This window comes from Anopheles maculipalpis, chromosome 3RL, assembly GCF_943734695.1.
Source record: "Anopheles maculipalpis chromosome 3RL, idAnoMacuDA_375_x, whole genome shotgun sequence".
Taxonomy (NCBI): Eukaryota; Metazoa; Arthropoda; class Insecta; order Diptera; family Culicidae; genus Anopheles; species Anopheles maculipalpis.
Genome location: NC_064872.1, coordinates 5,476,973 through 5,492,818, shown reverse-complemented (window position 1 = coordinate 5,492,818; position 15,846 = coordinate 5,476,973). Strand labels below are relative to the sequence as shown.

Genomic DNA, 15,846 nt, shown 5'->3' with positions numbered 1-15,846 from the left:
CTGACGTTACCTCGGAATCGGTGGTGTATTTGTTTTTAGTGGTACCGTTTGCTTGTTTTCTTGCGTTTGCGTTATTTTCAGCATCTTGCACTATTTTTTCTTCCTTTTTTATCGTTTTCCTTCTTTTTCTTCTTTACTTTCTCCGTTTCTTTTTACTCTCTTTCATCGTTCTTCCTAACTACGATCGTTTACATTTAAGTGTTTAACTTTACAAATTACAATCCTGTACACAAGTCATCGCCAAATGCGACATAAAAATTAAACAACCAACTAGTAATTTAGTAAATAATATAATAATAATAACTTCCCATACGCTCCACAAGGACTCACAGTCTTTTGTCGCCTCACTGTACGCTTCGCTCGACTCCCTTACCGGTTACCCGATTGGCTATCGGTCGGCGAACGTCTCCCGGCACTTCTGCACCTGCCCGAGCACCCGATCGATGCGGTCGACTAGAATCTTGACGGACTTCTCTGGCAACGGTGGCAGCACATCCCGTATCTGTGCCGTCGTCGTACGCTCGAACAGCGCGTTCAGCCGCTGACCGACGCTCGCGTCCCGGAGCGCCTCGAGTGCCCTTACCGTCGACCGCCGGAACACGCACAGATTGTCCAGTAGCAGCCCATGGTACGCTTCGTACTTCTTCAGCAATCGGTAGCCGTGCAGCAGGCCCGACTCATTGTCGAGAAACACGAGCAGCGAGGAGTCGGTTTGGCGGGCGAGATTGTGCGCCGGGGCAGCCATTATGTCGGCATTCCACTGAAAGTTGTAGAGATTGTTGACAACCCGATCAAGGTTGGCGATTAGGTAGTCGAACACGATCAGATCGGACCATTGAGCTAGCTCGACTAATCGATCGAGAACTTCCGGTGGCGGCGTTGCAGATGGCAGCGTAGTTGAGGAGGGAGTCCCCACGGGGATGTCCCGGGCTGGTCCTAGTCGTTCTAGAAGTAGTCGCCTAACGCCGTCCCGTGGTCGATCGAGTCCTTCGGTGATGTTGCGCACATCGAATCGGTTTAGGTGACGTTCGAGCGGTCGGAACGGTTGTGGAATGCCGGCTGGTTCGAGGTTTCCGATCCACTTGGTGATGACTACGGGTTTGGTGGGTTTCCACTGAGCTCCGGCCAGCTCTTCGGTGGCTGCCGCCCAAAGGCGTGCCTCGGGATCGATTATGGACGCAGCGCTTGGTGCGAGGTTCGTTAGGTTCAGCAGCTGGCCGAGATAGAACGAGAACAGCTCACCTTGAATTTGGTCGGTATTTTGACGATACCGAGCGCAGGCACGTGTTCCATCCCGGAACACTAGCAAACGATTCTGCATACGTCCACAGCCAATTTCCAACCGTTCCACTTCCGCCTCTCGAAGATATCTCGCCCAAGACTCGCTCTGTCGTCGATCAAAGCCCACGGGGAGCGCACGCTCCACGCTCGGACCCCAGTAGATACCGTCCCGTATAACGCCTTCCACATTTTCCCGTTCGTCCACATCCTCTAGCTTGCTCGCACGAGATTCACGTCGCTCAAGAATCTGAGGCGCGGGTGCAACCTTCGAACTGCCAGCCAACATTTGCTCCACGATCGAGGCACTCGGTGATGGCAACTTCCTGTCCGCCAAACTTTCCGCGTCCAGCTTCGGATGAAAGATGACCTCCCCTTCGCCAGCCAGCTTTTCCTCCGCGATAAACGACACCGAAGCGTACCGGCCCCTTGGACCGGTTGGCTCATCCGACCGGATATCGTCGATTGTCGGAAAATGAGGCATCTGGTGAGCTGAATGATGTAGGGCTTGTAACGATGGTTGTGGTTCGAGGTTCAAACTACCACCGCTGCTGCTGCTGCTGCTGCTGCTACTGCTACTACTGCTCCCATCGACCACGATCGCACCCTTAGTTGCGGCCTGCGAAATACCGATCAGCGGCACAAATACACCGAGCGCTAGGCCGAGCGAAAAGGCGGCCAGCACGCTCAGCAGACAAGCCTGCCGCTGGAAGGCGCGCCGTCGTCGCGCGGTCATTGACATTGCGCTGTCGCCACTATCACGCTCTTGTTCACAACAGGCACCCGATTCGACCGTGCGCACGTCAAACATTTTCTGCGTGCCCAGCTCGAGCAAACAACGAGCAACACCGAGGCACCGGCTATTGTTTTCCGAAGTTTTGGGCGTTTGATCGGGAGCTGATCACGGTCTGATTGGAAGTTTTATGATCCTGTTATCGACACACACACGCACATCGAAACAGATAACTTGGGCCGGTATATTTACTTTAAGACACACATGCACAAACTCTCGCACAGAAAAAAAACGAAAATCGCGACGTTTGGTTCGTTTTTTCTGCCTTATTTTCTACTCCTGTTTTGGTCACTTTTCGATTCTTTTCACCCACGATCCTTACCACTTGATCGCATCGACACACGCTCGATCACTGTCGTTTGCGCTTCTTCGCCCTTTTGCAATTTCTTTCGCACGTACACCGAGCTTATAATAATTGATTTATTTTTGTGCGATAAACTCTCCACCAGAAATCGCTTTTCTTTTGATCGGGACACACAACAAGACACACACAAAAAAAAAAAATGGAACACGAAACACTCCTCCGCACTTGTAAAAAAAAAAACCCCAGAGGGGGGTACACCGGCACTCACAAACACAACCACACACACAGGACACACCAAAATCACGCATCAATGCCCGGCGTGATGGTAGCCGGGGTCGGTAGGCGTAGGGTTGGCTCGCGAGGACAGGTAAGGATTATTTTTATTTCATACTTTTTTCGCCTGACTCGTCCACATTGCGCGAATCCACGGGAGAGTGTAATGGCAGCAGATGCCCACTTCGGTGCACAATCACGATTCTTGGGACCGATGGTAAGGGTCGCTTCCTCGAAACCACATAAACAAAATCAACCCCATGCAAGCACATTCACAAACACACATACACACACACACTCTACTTAGGCCGGCATTGGTGTGAAGGATGCGGTGAGGTGGTGGGTTGTTTACGGATCACGATTGGGGACAATAAATCCTTTTTCCCGCAACACGGCCCCGTCGTCGTTGTCGTCGTCGTCGTCGTCGTCGTGGGCCTGATTTGCGGCGCGCGATATGCGATCACAAGCACACACACACGCACATGGAAACACACACACACATACACACGATCGGGTCGGAATAGGACTGATTGCGGCTCGTTAGTACACGGTTCTTCCTGCTGGTGGCAGGGCAGTAACCGGCGAGGTGCTACACATTATTATTATCACCGTACAGCGCCGAACAAGCGAACTCACTTGCGAAGCCGTGCACCATATGCCTTTTACAGCTCGATCACCAATTGCTCTTCCTGGCTGGAGTGCTTTCTTTTGCTTCGTTAAGATTCTCTTCTCATGGGAGACACTCGCGAAAACACCACCGATGGGGTTGATTTGCGGCTACCGCACTACTGCAACGATCTGTTTGGGCGCCACCGTTTTGGGGCATCATTTTACATTGGACCACTCACACACACGTACGCACGCACGCGGAAGTACACAATTTTCACACGAGCAATGGCACTAGCTATCCGCGTATCGGATCGGCACAACAAAACCACTATCGAACAGCACACGGTCAAACACTTTGCGACAGGGGTTCGTCGCTTGCGTTGAAGTCGTTCGTTCTGCAGTCACTTTTGCAGTCACTGGTAGGTTGCCTGTAATGAGAGGGAGATGCGAAGAGAAAGAGAAGATTGAAGCCACGCATGTTAGAGAGCTGGTACAATGTAGCTGCTAGGAAGTAATAATGCATTTCCATATTTAAGCCTCCTTACAGCATCAACAACACCAACGAAAAGCCCCAACAACCATTCCATTTAAAAATTAAGTTCTCCAAACGGTCCGTTTTTTTTAGCGCGGGACCTCTTAAAGTCTCTAAATGGAAGCATGTACGGGGAGACCCTTATAAATAATCTTAAGTACAGAAATGCATCAACCGAACCGAACTCTGGCGCGGCAGGCAAAGGCAACGAACGCCCCGGAGCATCATGCTTTATCAAGGCAGGCTTGAATGAACGCTCCAGCAACAACAGCACCACCAACACGAAACGGAACGCAAAACACCCACAATCTTCCACCCCACAGAAAGCATGAGCCCTGTCGCTGTCCTGTGCCTGGGCGTCGCACCAACCACATCCCCTGTCTTCCCTCCCGCTCTTCTCCGACGCACCACTCTGTCCCGAAAATCTGCTCCGTCCGCTATGGAATTGGATGGCATGGCGCGTTTTTCGTTTCGATTCTCCGTACCGAAAAACCTCGGTGCGTCCATTGCCGCGTGTGTATGTGTGAGCGGTTGTGTGTGCCCCTGGTTTCCGATGGGTTCTGGATTTTTGTGTTCTTCGCTCTTCGCTTCTTCACCACCGCAACGCATGCAACACGCGCACGGCCAGCCCAGGGACCGCGTTTTGGAATTCTTTATCGTTCTCGTTCTCTCGCCGGTTGTCCGTCCTCGCCCAGGCTTTCCTGATTAGTCACCCCGGTCCCCTCTTCTTGAAGTATGTGTGTTTGTGTGTGAGCGTAAACGTGCATGGGTTCGCGTCGTGTTGCTGCTTTTATTTTTTTTCACCTCATATCCCGAAATGCTAGGGAAGGTGTTGCTGTGTATACGCTTACTTGACCGGGAGGGACCTGGAATTCTGTCCCGAGATTCCCCGAGACGCCCCAGAGACACCGAGCGAGCCGAGCGCGATTCTACACCGAGACACGCACTGCAGAAGAGTTTGAAGCATCTTCAGCTACGTTGCGTCGTTTTGCCACTTAAGCGGCTCAGTCAGTGCTTCAGGGTGTCCGGGTGACTCGGGAGAGGTCCTCTCCAGAGTTTTTATCGCTTTTTGTTACCCCTACCCCAAACCCTCCGACGCGCTACGTAAACCAATTGGACTCAACTGCAGCACACAGCAGGGCTGTCTGATGTGTCTGCGCGAGGACCGACATGAAGTGTCCGGATCCGTGCGTGCGTGCGGACGGACGGATTCTCGAGAGGTGGCTCGAGGCGATACACTGTGTCGGACACGGACAGTTGAAGAAGGTTTTCCTACGCTTCTTCGCCTCCCCTCGGTGGTCGTCGCCAAAGTCGTCGACTCAACATCTTGAACCTCTTCCAGGTCCGCAGGGAAGGATGCGAGGAGGTGTGCCCGGAGACGAAAAACATCAACCGGTTCAAGTTACGCACCGATCGATCTACCACCACACCCGTGTATGAGCTCTTGGGTGTCTTTGCGAGATGGTTTTTCGGTGCTGTGTCCTCAAAAATCCTTAACCTCAACTATCGCCGACCCAACAACAGTCGACAGTCGTCGGGCGTCCGAAAACAGGCAACATGAAAAGCTAAACCACTCACTCGCCGGTTCGGAGTGTGCGGTTAGCTCGATCGAAACTGTTTGGAAAAATCTCGTGTTTCATGGAAGAAATGCTCAGCTTCGGGAGGTACGGCAAACAGCAACCGGTATCACAACCCGTATAGCCGTGCTGTGATATCAGCTAGAAGACCACCTTAAGCTCACAGACACGCACACGCATATGCACACATGGGGTTCGATCGGTGGAAGGTGACCCAAATCCCGGCCTTGTATATGTATGTTTATACGCCACCAAAAACACTGAAGCTCACCAAACCGCAGAAGGAATCGGGTGGCTCTTTAATGGTGTTTTTTTTTTTTGTTTTGTAAGTTTGGAAACAATACAAGGAATGAAACTTTGTAACACTGGAGTTCACTGTATCTAACCATCTGAAGTTGAAGTTCAGCATCACAACATATGACCGTCGGATGTTCTGTTCTTCCGAGATTCACCGACGGTAGTTACTGGTCACGCATCAATTTCACCAACAGTTCCTTCGGCACTTTTTCATCTTTATCCACAATCTCCCAATCATGTATTGTACACCTTAAAAGCTAGAAATAAAACCTCGACTCGTACCGTATTACTTTAGCAGGAAACGTTGCGCTACGCACATTCACTCCACTCTTTACAACTTCGTACAAGAAGTTCGAGTTCGTTGAAGAAGTTAGTGGTCGTTTTTCAAAGCAAACATCTAACTCCACTTCACGTATATATGACTCTACACTCGAACTGGCCGACTGACACACTCGACAATTTCTGAAACACACCAAATACCAGGAGCGAAATCGAAAAGATGGACCGTTCGCCACGAAATCTACCACAAAATTGGTGTCTCGAAAGCAGCTCCGACTCGGTGTGGCCTCCCCCTGGGTTTGCTGGCTGGCTGGCTGGGCCACGATCTCTCGACCCACACACAGGTGCATTCTCGTTTTTGCTCTCGCGCGAGAGAGCGGCCGGGTGAGCGAAAGAGGGAGAGCGCGTAGCGCTTATTGCGTTTCGCCTGGGACCGAAAGCTCACCTGGGAGAGCTTTCGGTGCTATGATACCGCTAGCTGTCCCATTCTGGCCAATACGCGGGTGAGTAAGAACTCACCCCTTAGCTAAAGGGGATGACGACGGAACCATGCGAGTGGAGTTGTGTCGCAAGGGTGAGTCAAGCGAGGCGTAGAAATTAATAACAATAATCAAAGCAAGCCTGTCACGCAATGTAAATGCCTGTCAGGACAAGGGTTATGCGCCCGGGATTGCGAGATTTTCGGCGGTGGAAAGTTTCGACTCAATTGGAACCACCAAAACGAAGAGGGAAATTATGTTGTGAGCCGCTGGGAGTGTCACAATGGCAGCGGCAACTGCGGCAAAGAAGGAACTGCCCGTGTGCCGTTGGTTTTCTGGTGCATGTGATTCGTCAATAGTGGACTGTGCATGTTTGAAGTGGAGGACGCCTTTTCACAGAAATTGTTGGTAGAGTCCCAAAAAACTTCATCAAGCATTCTTGCTCCAGTGACGCTAATTAAACGCAAGATAAAAATTTACAGTTGAAGATTTGTGTCGCAGATTTTGTTGTTTGAATTACATTGCATACAAAAGATTTTCTTTTGCAACAATCTCAGTGTAAAATTGTTGTATGAATATGTTTAGTTAACATCAATCATATGATGTACTATGAAAAATATTTTCATGCTAGGAAATCAATCAAATATAAGGTTTAGTCTGCCAAAGGAGTACGAGTAAATATAATTGCAACATAGGGCGATTATCAAACTTGTCGTTTGTGAATACATTTTGAAGATCTGATGTTATTTTATCTTAAAGAAAATTATACAATAATTTTGAGTCTTTCAATAACACAGTATCATTATTAACTGTTTTGAAAAATCTTTTTCTCATCGAATATATTGCTTCGCATACGGCCTGGCCGTAATTTTGTGAATAAAAAAAATATATCGCTTGACAAGAGCCTCATTAATTTCAGTCTTTAAATAATAGTTAAATAACAAATTCATTTTTAACAATTGTTGATAAAACATGGTCAAATTCTTCTTGAATCCCGTGTTTATGGTGTACAAATGTTCGGCTAAGTGCAAACAATCATTTAAAATCCCAAAAACCAGCATTTGCCAAAAAGGTCCATTTTGCCGACGGCATTTGCGGCCTCGGACAATCTTTTTTCTGCAATCTTCTCTGCACGCGTTCAAAGTAGCGCTTGGCGAGGATCAAGCTCTCATGAGTAGCATCGCATCCCTTTCGCTCGCACACATTATCACAGGCAGCCCCCTCTGTCGCGCACAATCACTCCTAAGCATATTTCTTCAATGAGCGTGTGCAATTCATCGGCACTTAACCACATAACACATACAAAGACACGTGGGCTTTCGCTGGGCTCTCTTAAATAAAGTGCGGAGCGAAGACTTTTGTTTTCTTTTTAAATCACAAAATAACAATCGCGCATTGTGAGAGCAAGAAAGAAAGAGAGCATAAATTGAATGAGAGTGAGCTTTCAATTCTGCCACCAACACACATCGATCACTGGAGCATGTTGAGCGTATTTTGAAGTTTTGCTGCTAGTGAGAAGGAGAGCGAGAGAGAGAGAGAGCGTGTGAAGAAAAGCTGGCACCCACACAGACGAAAAAATCGCTCGCATCAGAAAGAGAGCAATGATAGCGATCGAACATGCGGTTGGCGGCTGAATAATACTGTTTGCTGGGAATTTTTTACCCCCGTATGCAGGAGTGTGCGCATAGGTTCAAACAACCGGTATGAATGCGATGAACATGGACGGGGACATACCAGCTTGAACTTGATCATGGGAAGTATAGGAACAGAGAGCGAGAGCGAAAGAGAGTGAGAGAAAGAGAGAATGAGATGACACAATGCGAAGGCGTTGGAAAGAGATGGGTGAGCCTCATAAAAGCTCACCTGAACATGATATCACGGTGCATATCATCTCCCTATGCTTACTAGATCGCACCCTCCAAGAAGCCCTTCTGTGGTATGTGGACGTCATGAGAGTTTTGAAGGGCTGCAGAGTTAATATGTGCTTGGGTAGAGAGCGTGTAAAGCATCAATCTTTAATATGCACTTCACTTATTAAGTTAAATTTAATTTCCTAGTTAAACTTTTCTAAATTCTTTAGTACAAGAAAGCGTGATTCTTTACAAGTGTAACAAGAATTTTCGTCTTCCAAAAGTGCTCTTCTGAGCCTTGCGGACAGAAACGACACCATTGCTTAACACCTGTAGTGAAAACGGGAACGCACATGAACGTTAGAGAAACGGAGAGAGAGAGAGAGAGAGAGAGAGAGAGAGAGAGAGAGAGAGAGAGAGAGAGAGAGAGAGAGTTTATGTTCATTCAAAATGCTGCTGCAGCAGAATCACATGCCGCTGGGTCATCTTACAGAGCAAGGGAAATGGACAGGGACAGTAGGAAAAGCTGGAGAACCACATAGAACACGGCCAGCAGGAGAAACGAGAGCCAGAGAACGGTCAGCGAAGCAAAAAGAAAAACAAGTAACACAGAAAAAATTAATACGTGTATACATGATCGTTCACGATCTTTGTCTGGCATTTATGGTGTAGCCGTCGGGGATTTCGGTAAAAGAGATCGGTTGTTGCGCGTGCAAAAGAGAGCGACCGGAGGATGTGTATGCTGCCGTGGTTATGAACTGACCCGAGGAGAACCAGCTGCCTACCATCATCATCATGCATCCACCTTCGTATGTCCACTGTAATGCTGCGAACGTACCGCAGCCCTCTCTGTGCGAGAAATAGGTGGAACTGCATTCCAAGCGTAAACAATATGACATCCTTTGGAACAATTTCTTTTCCTCTTTTTGTTGTTGTTGGTGTTGTTGTCTCTCGTCTTGCCGGATGTGACACTGAACGGCTGAAAGCATGAGGCAGGACTGGCATGTCTAGCTGCAAAACTTAACCCCGAATCGATGGTTAGAGTTTTACGAGCTTTATCATCGGGAAAACACACGTCCAAATACATCGCCAAAGTCTCATCACACAACAAACCCTACGCACGAGAGGAGGGAATCGGTATCGCTCTAGCGCGCTGCTTAGGCTGTTTTATTACGGTAGTATGAATTATGAGCCACTCAAAGCGCTAGTCAAAAGCTCGTCTTGACCGTTGCGACACATCTCGCCAGCCAGCGAACGCACGCGGTGGAATATGGGCTTTCGATACCTCTTGTGCCACAAACAAGTTGTTGGTTTGCTCGAAACGGGACGGCTACAATGAAAGCCACACCGGGCACAGTGTGGTGACAAAGTAAACGAGATAGCGCTTGCGTCGCTTCAGGCAAGCAAGAAGCAAAAGGTGAAGGAGGAGGAGGAGAAGGCTCACAGGCGGACACACAGCAACAGCGATAAGAAAATGCCATATTAAATTTTATTGATATCTATTTTTCACTACGCGCAGCATTAAAACACATTATGATAACGGCCGGTATAGGCATGGGTCACAGGGATGGGCCTTTTTCTCTTCTTTCGGTCTCCCTCGGTCCTAGCTATGGCACTGCGTCTGCGTTCTCCACCTTTAACCGCAAGGGAAGACCTTCTTCGGCCGTAATCGTAGTTGCTTGCCGGTTAGCGGGCTTGGTCGGTTTTCAGCCGTTTGAAAATGCAAATGAATTCTTCAAAACTTTTGATTGGTCTGCAGCTCCAGTGCCACGAAAGGCACCACCGTGCGAGCTACACCGAGCTGACACTTACCGTCACGGGCTGTTGAGAAAAGTGAGGCCGCAGTGCCGGCGGATGCCAGAGTGGAAGTAACGGAATAACATTGGGAGAAAATGTTTAAAGCTAATTTTTCGATGGCTTCAAATGTTTTCTCCAACGATGGGTTTTTAGATGGCGAGCTTCCGTTTGTTTGATGTATCGAACGAATTTGCTGAAGCGACGAACCGTTTTGGATACAAGCTTGAAATGGTACAAAAGAGTTGGAAGCGAATGAAACTTTTTTTTTATGTGACGAAGAAATAGTTCAAATGACTAGAAGCGATAAACTAGACGATGAGGACAAAACTGTGAAAAATAATAAGCGAAAACATTGGCACAAAATGCTTGAAGCGATGAACATTTTGATTCGATTTAGATTAACTAGTATGAAAGACTTAAAGTGACAAGCCTGTGCAAATAATCAAATATAGGTGGGAAAGATTTCCACTGACGAACCGATTATGATAGATTTAAAGCGATGAACCTGTCAAAATACGCTAACAGATATAATGAATTGTTTAAAGTTTATATAAACCTGTAGCGAACTTATAAACGGGTTACCATGTATAAATAATGAAACATTTTTTTAAATTTTTTGTTTGTTATTTGTTTGGTTCGTACTCTAAATTATCTAAAATTAACTTTTCTTTTCAAGAAATTATTAATTGCTCGCTCAATAAGACGATTCTTGTTCTACAAAACAATGAGAAATTCCTAAAACAAAACCTATCCACAGTCATAGATAGCATCTTGGGCACGGTACACACAAAGGCAAATTAATCAACGTCATAGCACGAAGATAGGAAACAACACACAACTGCAGCAAAACTGCAGCTCGCTCACTGCAAATCGTTTCACCGGTAACAATCAATCGCTCTCACACGTGCACGAAACATTGCGCCGCGCCATATCATAGGGTGCGACAGCCAGCCTAAATCAACAGCAGACGATGACGCTGGCAGCAAGCAACAGCAGCAACAGCCGTCAATCGTCCTCCTGGTAGCCCCTGCAGTCAACTCAATCAACTGATCTACGATCGACGTGAACAGGCACTGGACCGCCACCATCACCGCCCGCCACGTCACCGATCGACCGTTCGATCGATTCCACCTGGATCCGTGCGGATCTGAGATTCGCGATTGCGCGATGCGTCGCGTTTGACACGGCACATCAGCGGAGCGGTGTAGTCACTCGATAGATCGTCTGGAAATTGTATCCTTGGCGAAGGCGCAAACCGTGACGGCACCGTAATCCGGCACATTATGCTGTCGTGTCGTGAACGATTTGCGAGCATGAGCTGTGTGGCCGTCCCGGCAGAAGAGTCGCTCTTCTTAAACGCACTCACACACACACATGGGGTTGTGGTTGCTCTTCTTTGCTTTAGGCGTGGGATCGATAGCGTCTTCCCGTGGGCAGCGTGGTGGCTAAAACCCAGCATGTGGAGATGTAAAAGACCCTACTTTAGATCATCCCCTTGGATCATCCCTTCTGGTTTGCGACTTTCTCGACTCGTCTTCCTTCGAATCTCACTATCGCACCCCGATCGCTGGCTCTCAGCGCGCGATCTGCTCAGCGTGATAATCAATTAATCATTGCAATATATTTATCTGCGATCGATGGATGGATTGTACGTCGCATTGGTGTACTAGTATTCCCTGCTGTTGCTGCTGCTGTTGCTGCCGCCTTTCACATGTTGCCTTCGTCTGCAAAGTGTCAGGCCCATCGCGAGTCGCTCGCTGTCGCAAAACACACCAAACCGATGTCGCTCAACCGCTGCTCTATCCCCTTAGGGAAGGAAGTAAACATCGGTAAAACCATGGTGGCGGTTTGCTTGGTGGCGCTGGCCCACTGGTGCGATCGCTTCGCCGTGTCAAGTTGCGTTGTGGAAAACGCGTACGGGTACGGGTGCAGCGCGATGCGCATCCCGGCGTTGGGCAGATGGATGGAACATATATAAAACATGATTATTCAGCTCCGAGGGACAATAATAACATTTTTCTCGTTTATTAAAGATTTATAAAGTATTTTCGCTTCGACGTTTATCGCTGCCCGGTGCACTCCCGAAGGTTTGGGCGGGGAGAAAGGGACATGACATGGAAGAGGTTCCCAAGTGACGCCTGGAGTGCTAGTTGAAGCACCAGCACTTCAGCAGCTAGCTGCATCATCTGCAGGTATTCGCGTGTGTGTGAGTGTTGTAGCGAGTTTTTTTTTCTTTTTTTTGCGCTCGCTTCTTGTACTCTGGATTTCCTTCCGTCACACGTTCTGCTTTTAACTCATGTTTTAGAACAGCGCCCGGTTTATGTTCATGCTGCTTACGCACTGCAACCTTCCTTCACGCCCCTCTCAGTAATGGTACTTCGAATACTTTTGCTTCTTTTGCTCCTCAATGTGTACAATCGCCGAGTTGCCGGTTTTACTCGATTTGTACGCCCCGGAAGAACTTCCCGGTACAAATTGGTGGCTCTGAATGAAGGAAAATGAACAGGAAAAGGGCTGGAATGGCACACAAATTCCAAACACATTGACCATCTGAATATGCACATGCATTAAAGCATTTATCAAAATTAATTGCCAGCATTCGAGACAGCTCAGGATGAAGGTGTCACCGGTGTGTCTTATTGGCCAGTGGGAAAAGGCTCGCATAAGACAAATCATGCATTTTACACTAATTAAAAGCTAGAAGATTGATAGCAATAGATCTGTTAGGACATTAGGTTTGCTCTTTTGTTATTTATGTATCGGTATTTATTTTCCTGTAGTTGTTATTTGTGTGTGAATGCTTTATTGAATTTGTTTGTAAAATTTCAAACGATTTTCTGTGTATCATGGGGCTCATCGCTTTAAGTCTTTTGTACCGATTGACTTAGATCACAAGGATCGTCGCTTTTAGTCTTTTATTTATTTGTTTATATTTTGGTATTACAAATTACCGCCTTATTGTGCCTGTGATGACTAAAATGATACGTGTTAATTTACTATCCTTCTTCTAACATTCATGTATTTAAGTCAATTTGATTGGTCAAAGAAAGTCAACTATCCTTGAAAATATGATTAGCTTATTCTCCATTTACTAAAATAAATGAGCACAAGTGGGTGAATTAAAGGAAATTTAAATAAAATTTCCTAATCCTCTGTACAATCTTCAATAAACACTTATAACTCTTCTCCTACCTCAATCCTCTCCTCTTCTCTCCACCCTTTTATAGAACAAACTTCTTGATGAAGCAGTTCCAGTGACAACTCCACATTCAACACTCAAACACACACACACACACGTTTTTTCTTCTTCCTTAACTCATTCGCCGCACCAACCACCACCGATGATGGCACGCATCTGCACAATCCGCACGAAGCTTAAACGGTTCACTTTGACACCATTTACTCTTTAATACCCGTTTTTGATAAAATATGCTTATAACCTCCTAAGCATTCACCGTCGGTTGCAGGGCAGGCTGACTGTCGGGCATGTGCATCCGCACATGGTGAATAGCTTACCCTTTACCTTTACCAGCAGGGAGAGCATCGCTCCAAAGTTCGGTAAACCTTCTATTTGGCTGGAGCTTAACGGTGGTAAATCCACCTACGTGACTCTCCGGGGAGAGAGAGAGTCCCCCGTGTGAAACGCATGTGACCGCCGACGTACACGACGATCACCGCCACCGTGGTCGTAGAACCATTTAATGTTGTGGCCCGGCCCGTATCGAGCGCTCGCCATCACGTTCATATATTCTCACGTGTCAGTGTTATCTGGGCCTTACCCTTGCCGGTTTGTTCGTTCGGTGTTTGGCTTCTTCGTGTTGCGTTAGTTTCGAGGTGGACGAAAATGCTTCTTCGCGTTGCGTTTTCGTCCGGTCGCATAAGAGAGCAAAAGGGGTTTGCGAATTTTAAGAACTTTGCCGTCCTCGTCTGGAGGGTTTTGTACGAAATCGGTGTCTCCTTTTTTTGCGAGTTCTCATTCTAGCGCAAGTAATAATTTAAAGTAAAGAAGGAAATATGTTTGATTACTTTGAAACAGTTTGCACCACAGTCAGCAACACTAGCAAACTAAATTGAAATAGCAACCGAGCCCGGAGCCCGAAGAAACTCAAGAGCGTAAACAAATCCGCGCCTAAGCGTGGCAGAGCCGTGGACGGGTAAGCTTTGGCTGTGAGTTTTCTGCACACCGAGAGCCTGCAGGCTTCAACAAGGGCTCTCGGTGTCGATGGTTGAGCAGCACAGCAATTGAAGTTGGAATGCACTTGGGGGGAATAATGTCAAGTAGTGAAAGTCCTGCTTGACGATCGAAGTTTTTGCATGATGTACGATCAAAGCAGGACAGACGTGAGCTACTATTTGTTACAACCGTTTCCTTAAATCTTACGGCTTGTTTGAAATGTAATAAAACATTCCCTAACTTATAAACTTTTTGTTGCACATCCTCTTCGCTAAAGCTGTTAGACAAGTTTTATAAACGCATCTCCGCAAACGCAACAGCTCACCGAACACGACTCATAGCCCACGGCATCGGAACCCTCAGGAAACGAGCGACAATGCTAAACACAGAAGACGAATGAACATTCTTACAACATTCCACAGCCTTTGTGCTGCCGTGCGTTTGGTTGATGTCTTTCGTATCATTTCCCGGCTCCCGATCCTCGACCGACACACAACGCCAAAGCAACGAATGAACGCATGGTAACACGGGACCAGAACAAAGCGAACAAACCTTTTCCTGCTGCTGCTGCCTGTGTGTGTACATGAGCGCTGAAATTTAAGCTCAATTCCACCGCCAGACCCGGTGCAATGCGGGATACAGGAAGCGTTCTGATGCGATCCTTGTCCCGAGATGAGAGAAAAAACCAAACGAAAATAACTTGTCCCCAGCAAGGCTTTTGCTGATCGTTCCCGGTCCCGGCTGGTTGCGTATTTCCCGCATGCTTTGGGCTCTGTTTTTTGCGAAAAACCGACACACAACCGATGCCCGGAGTTTCGGGACGCCACGCCACTGGCCCGCGGACCTTGTGTCCTTGTGCAGGAATCGTTGGAATCGGCTGGCGCGGCGCGCTCATACACACATCCCGGGGCCCGGCGTCGTGTATTGTTACACGTGCGGAAAACACAGCCAGAACACGTCGTTTGCTTTTCTCACCTCACGACACACGAATGCGTGCATGCTGAGGGAAGGACGGGGATTGAGAGAAAGGCGAGGGGAGGGATCTCGTTTCAACAGGAAACGGGGCTATGGGTTTTGTGGGATCGATTGTTTGATGCTGTGATTTTGCTGGTGAGCAGAGCGGCAGAGGCGACATGAAGTGTTAGAATTGGAGCATGACGAACGGTTGTGATACGAGTTTCGATAGGAAGAAGAATCTTGTACGAATCGTATTTTGTGTCTATCCTCAGTTTTAAATTAAAATCAATTTATTTGCTTCCAGTTATCGTCGAAGTATTTATTCAGCTGACCTTGAAGAATAAATTTGCATTATAAATTGCGAACAGCAGTTATCTCCTCACTTTTATTAACCTTTGTCTGCAGGCGGAAAGACAAAAGCGATCGAAATAAATGTTGAAGCCATTACGTCCTACACGTCTTGAGGTCGTCTCGGTACAGTACGAAAACAGCAATGATGAGGTGGCTGTGTTGCAGTTCGTAAATAAAGTGCTTGCCTTGACGTAGGATATTGGTTTGTGGAGAACCCAGATATTATGGTAAGATATTGTAACAATCCTTCGGGAAGGTATTTTCGAGGGCGTAGAGGTAACTTGTTGATCGAATAT

General features: G+C 47.5%; 1 protein-coding gene across 1 annotated transcript; it reads right to left on the bottom strand.

Annotated features, from left to right (window-relative positions):
* Positions 1–388: 388 nt before the first annotated feature.
* On the bottom strand, positions 389–2,094 carry LOC126564431 (extracellular serine/threonine protein kinase four-jointed). The gene has a single exon (XM_050221474.1). The coding sequence runs from the start codon at positions 2,087–2,089 to the stop codon at positions 389–391; it is 1,701 nt and encodes a 566-aa protein (XP_050077431.1). The 5' UTR covers positions 2,090–2,094.
* Positions 2,095–15,846: the final 13,752 nt, after the last annotated feature.

Coding starts and splice junctions, on each gene's coding strand:
- LOC126564431 (XM_050221474.1), bottom strand. CDS start 2,089: ATGTTTGACGTGCGCACGGTCGAATCGGGTGCCTGTTGTGAACAAGAG.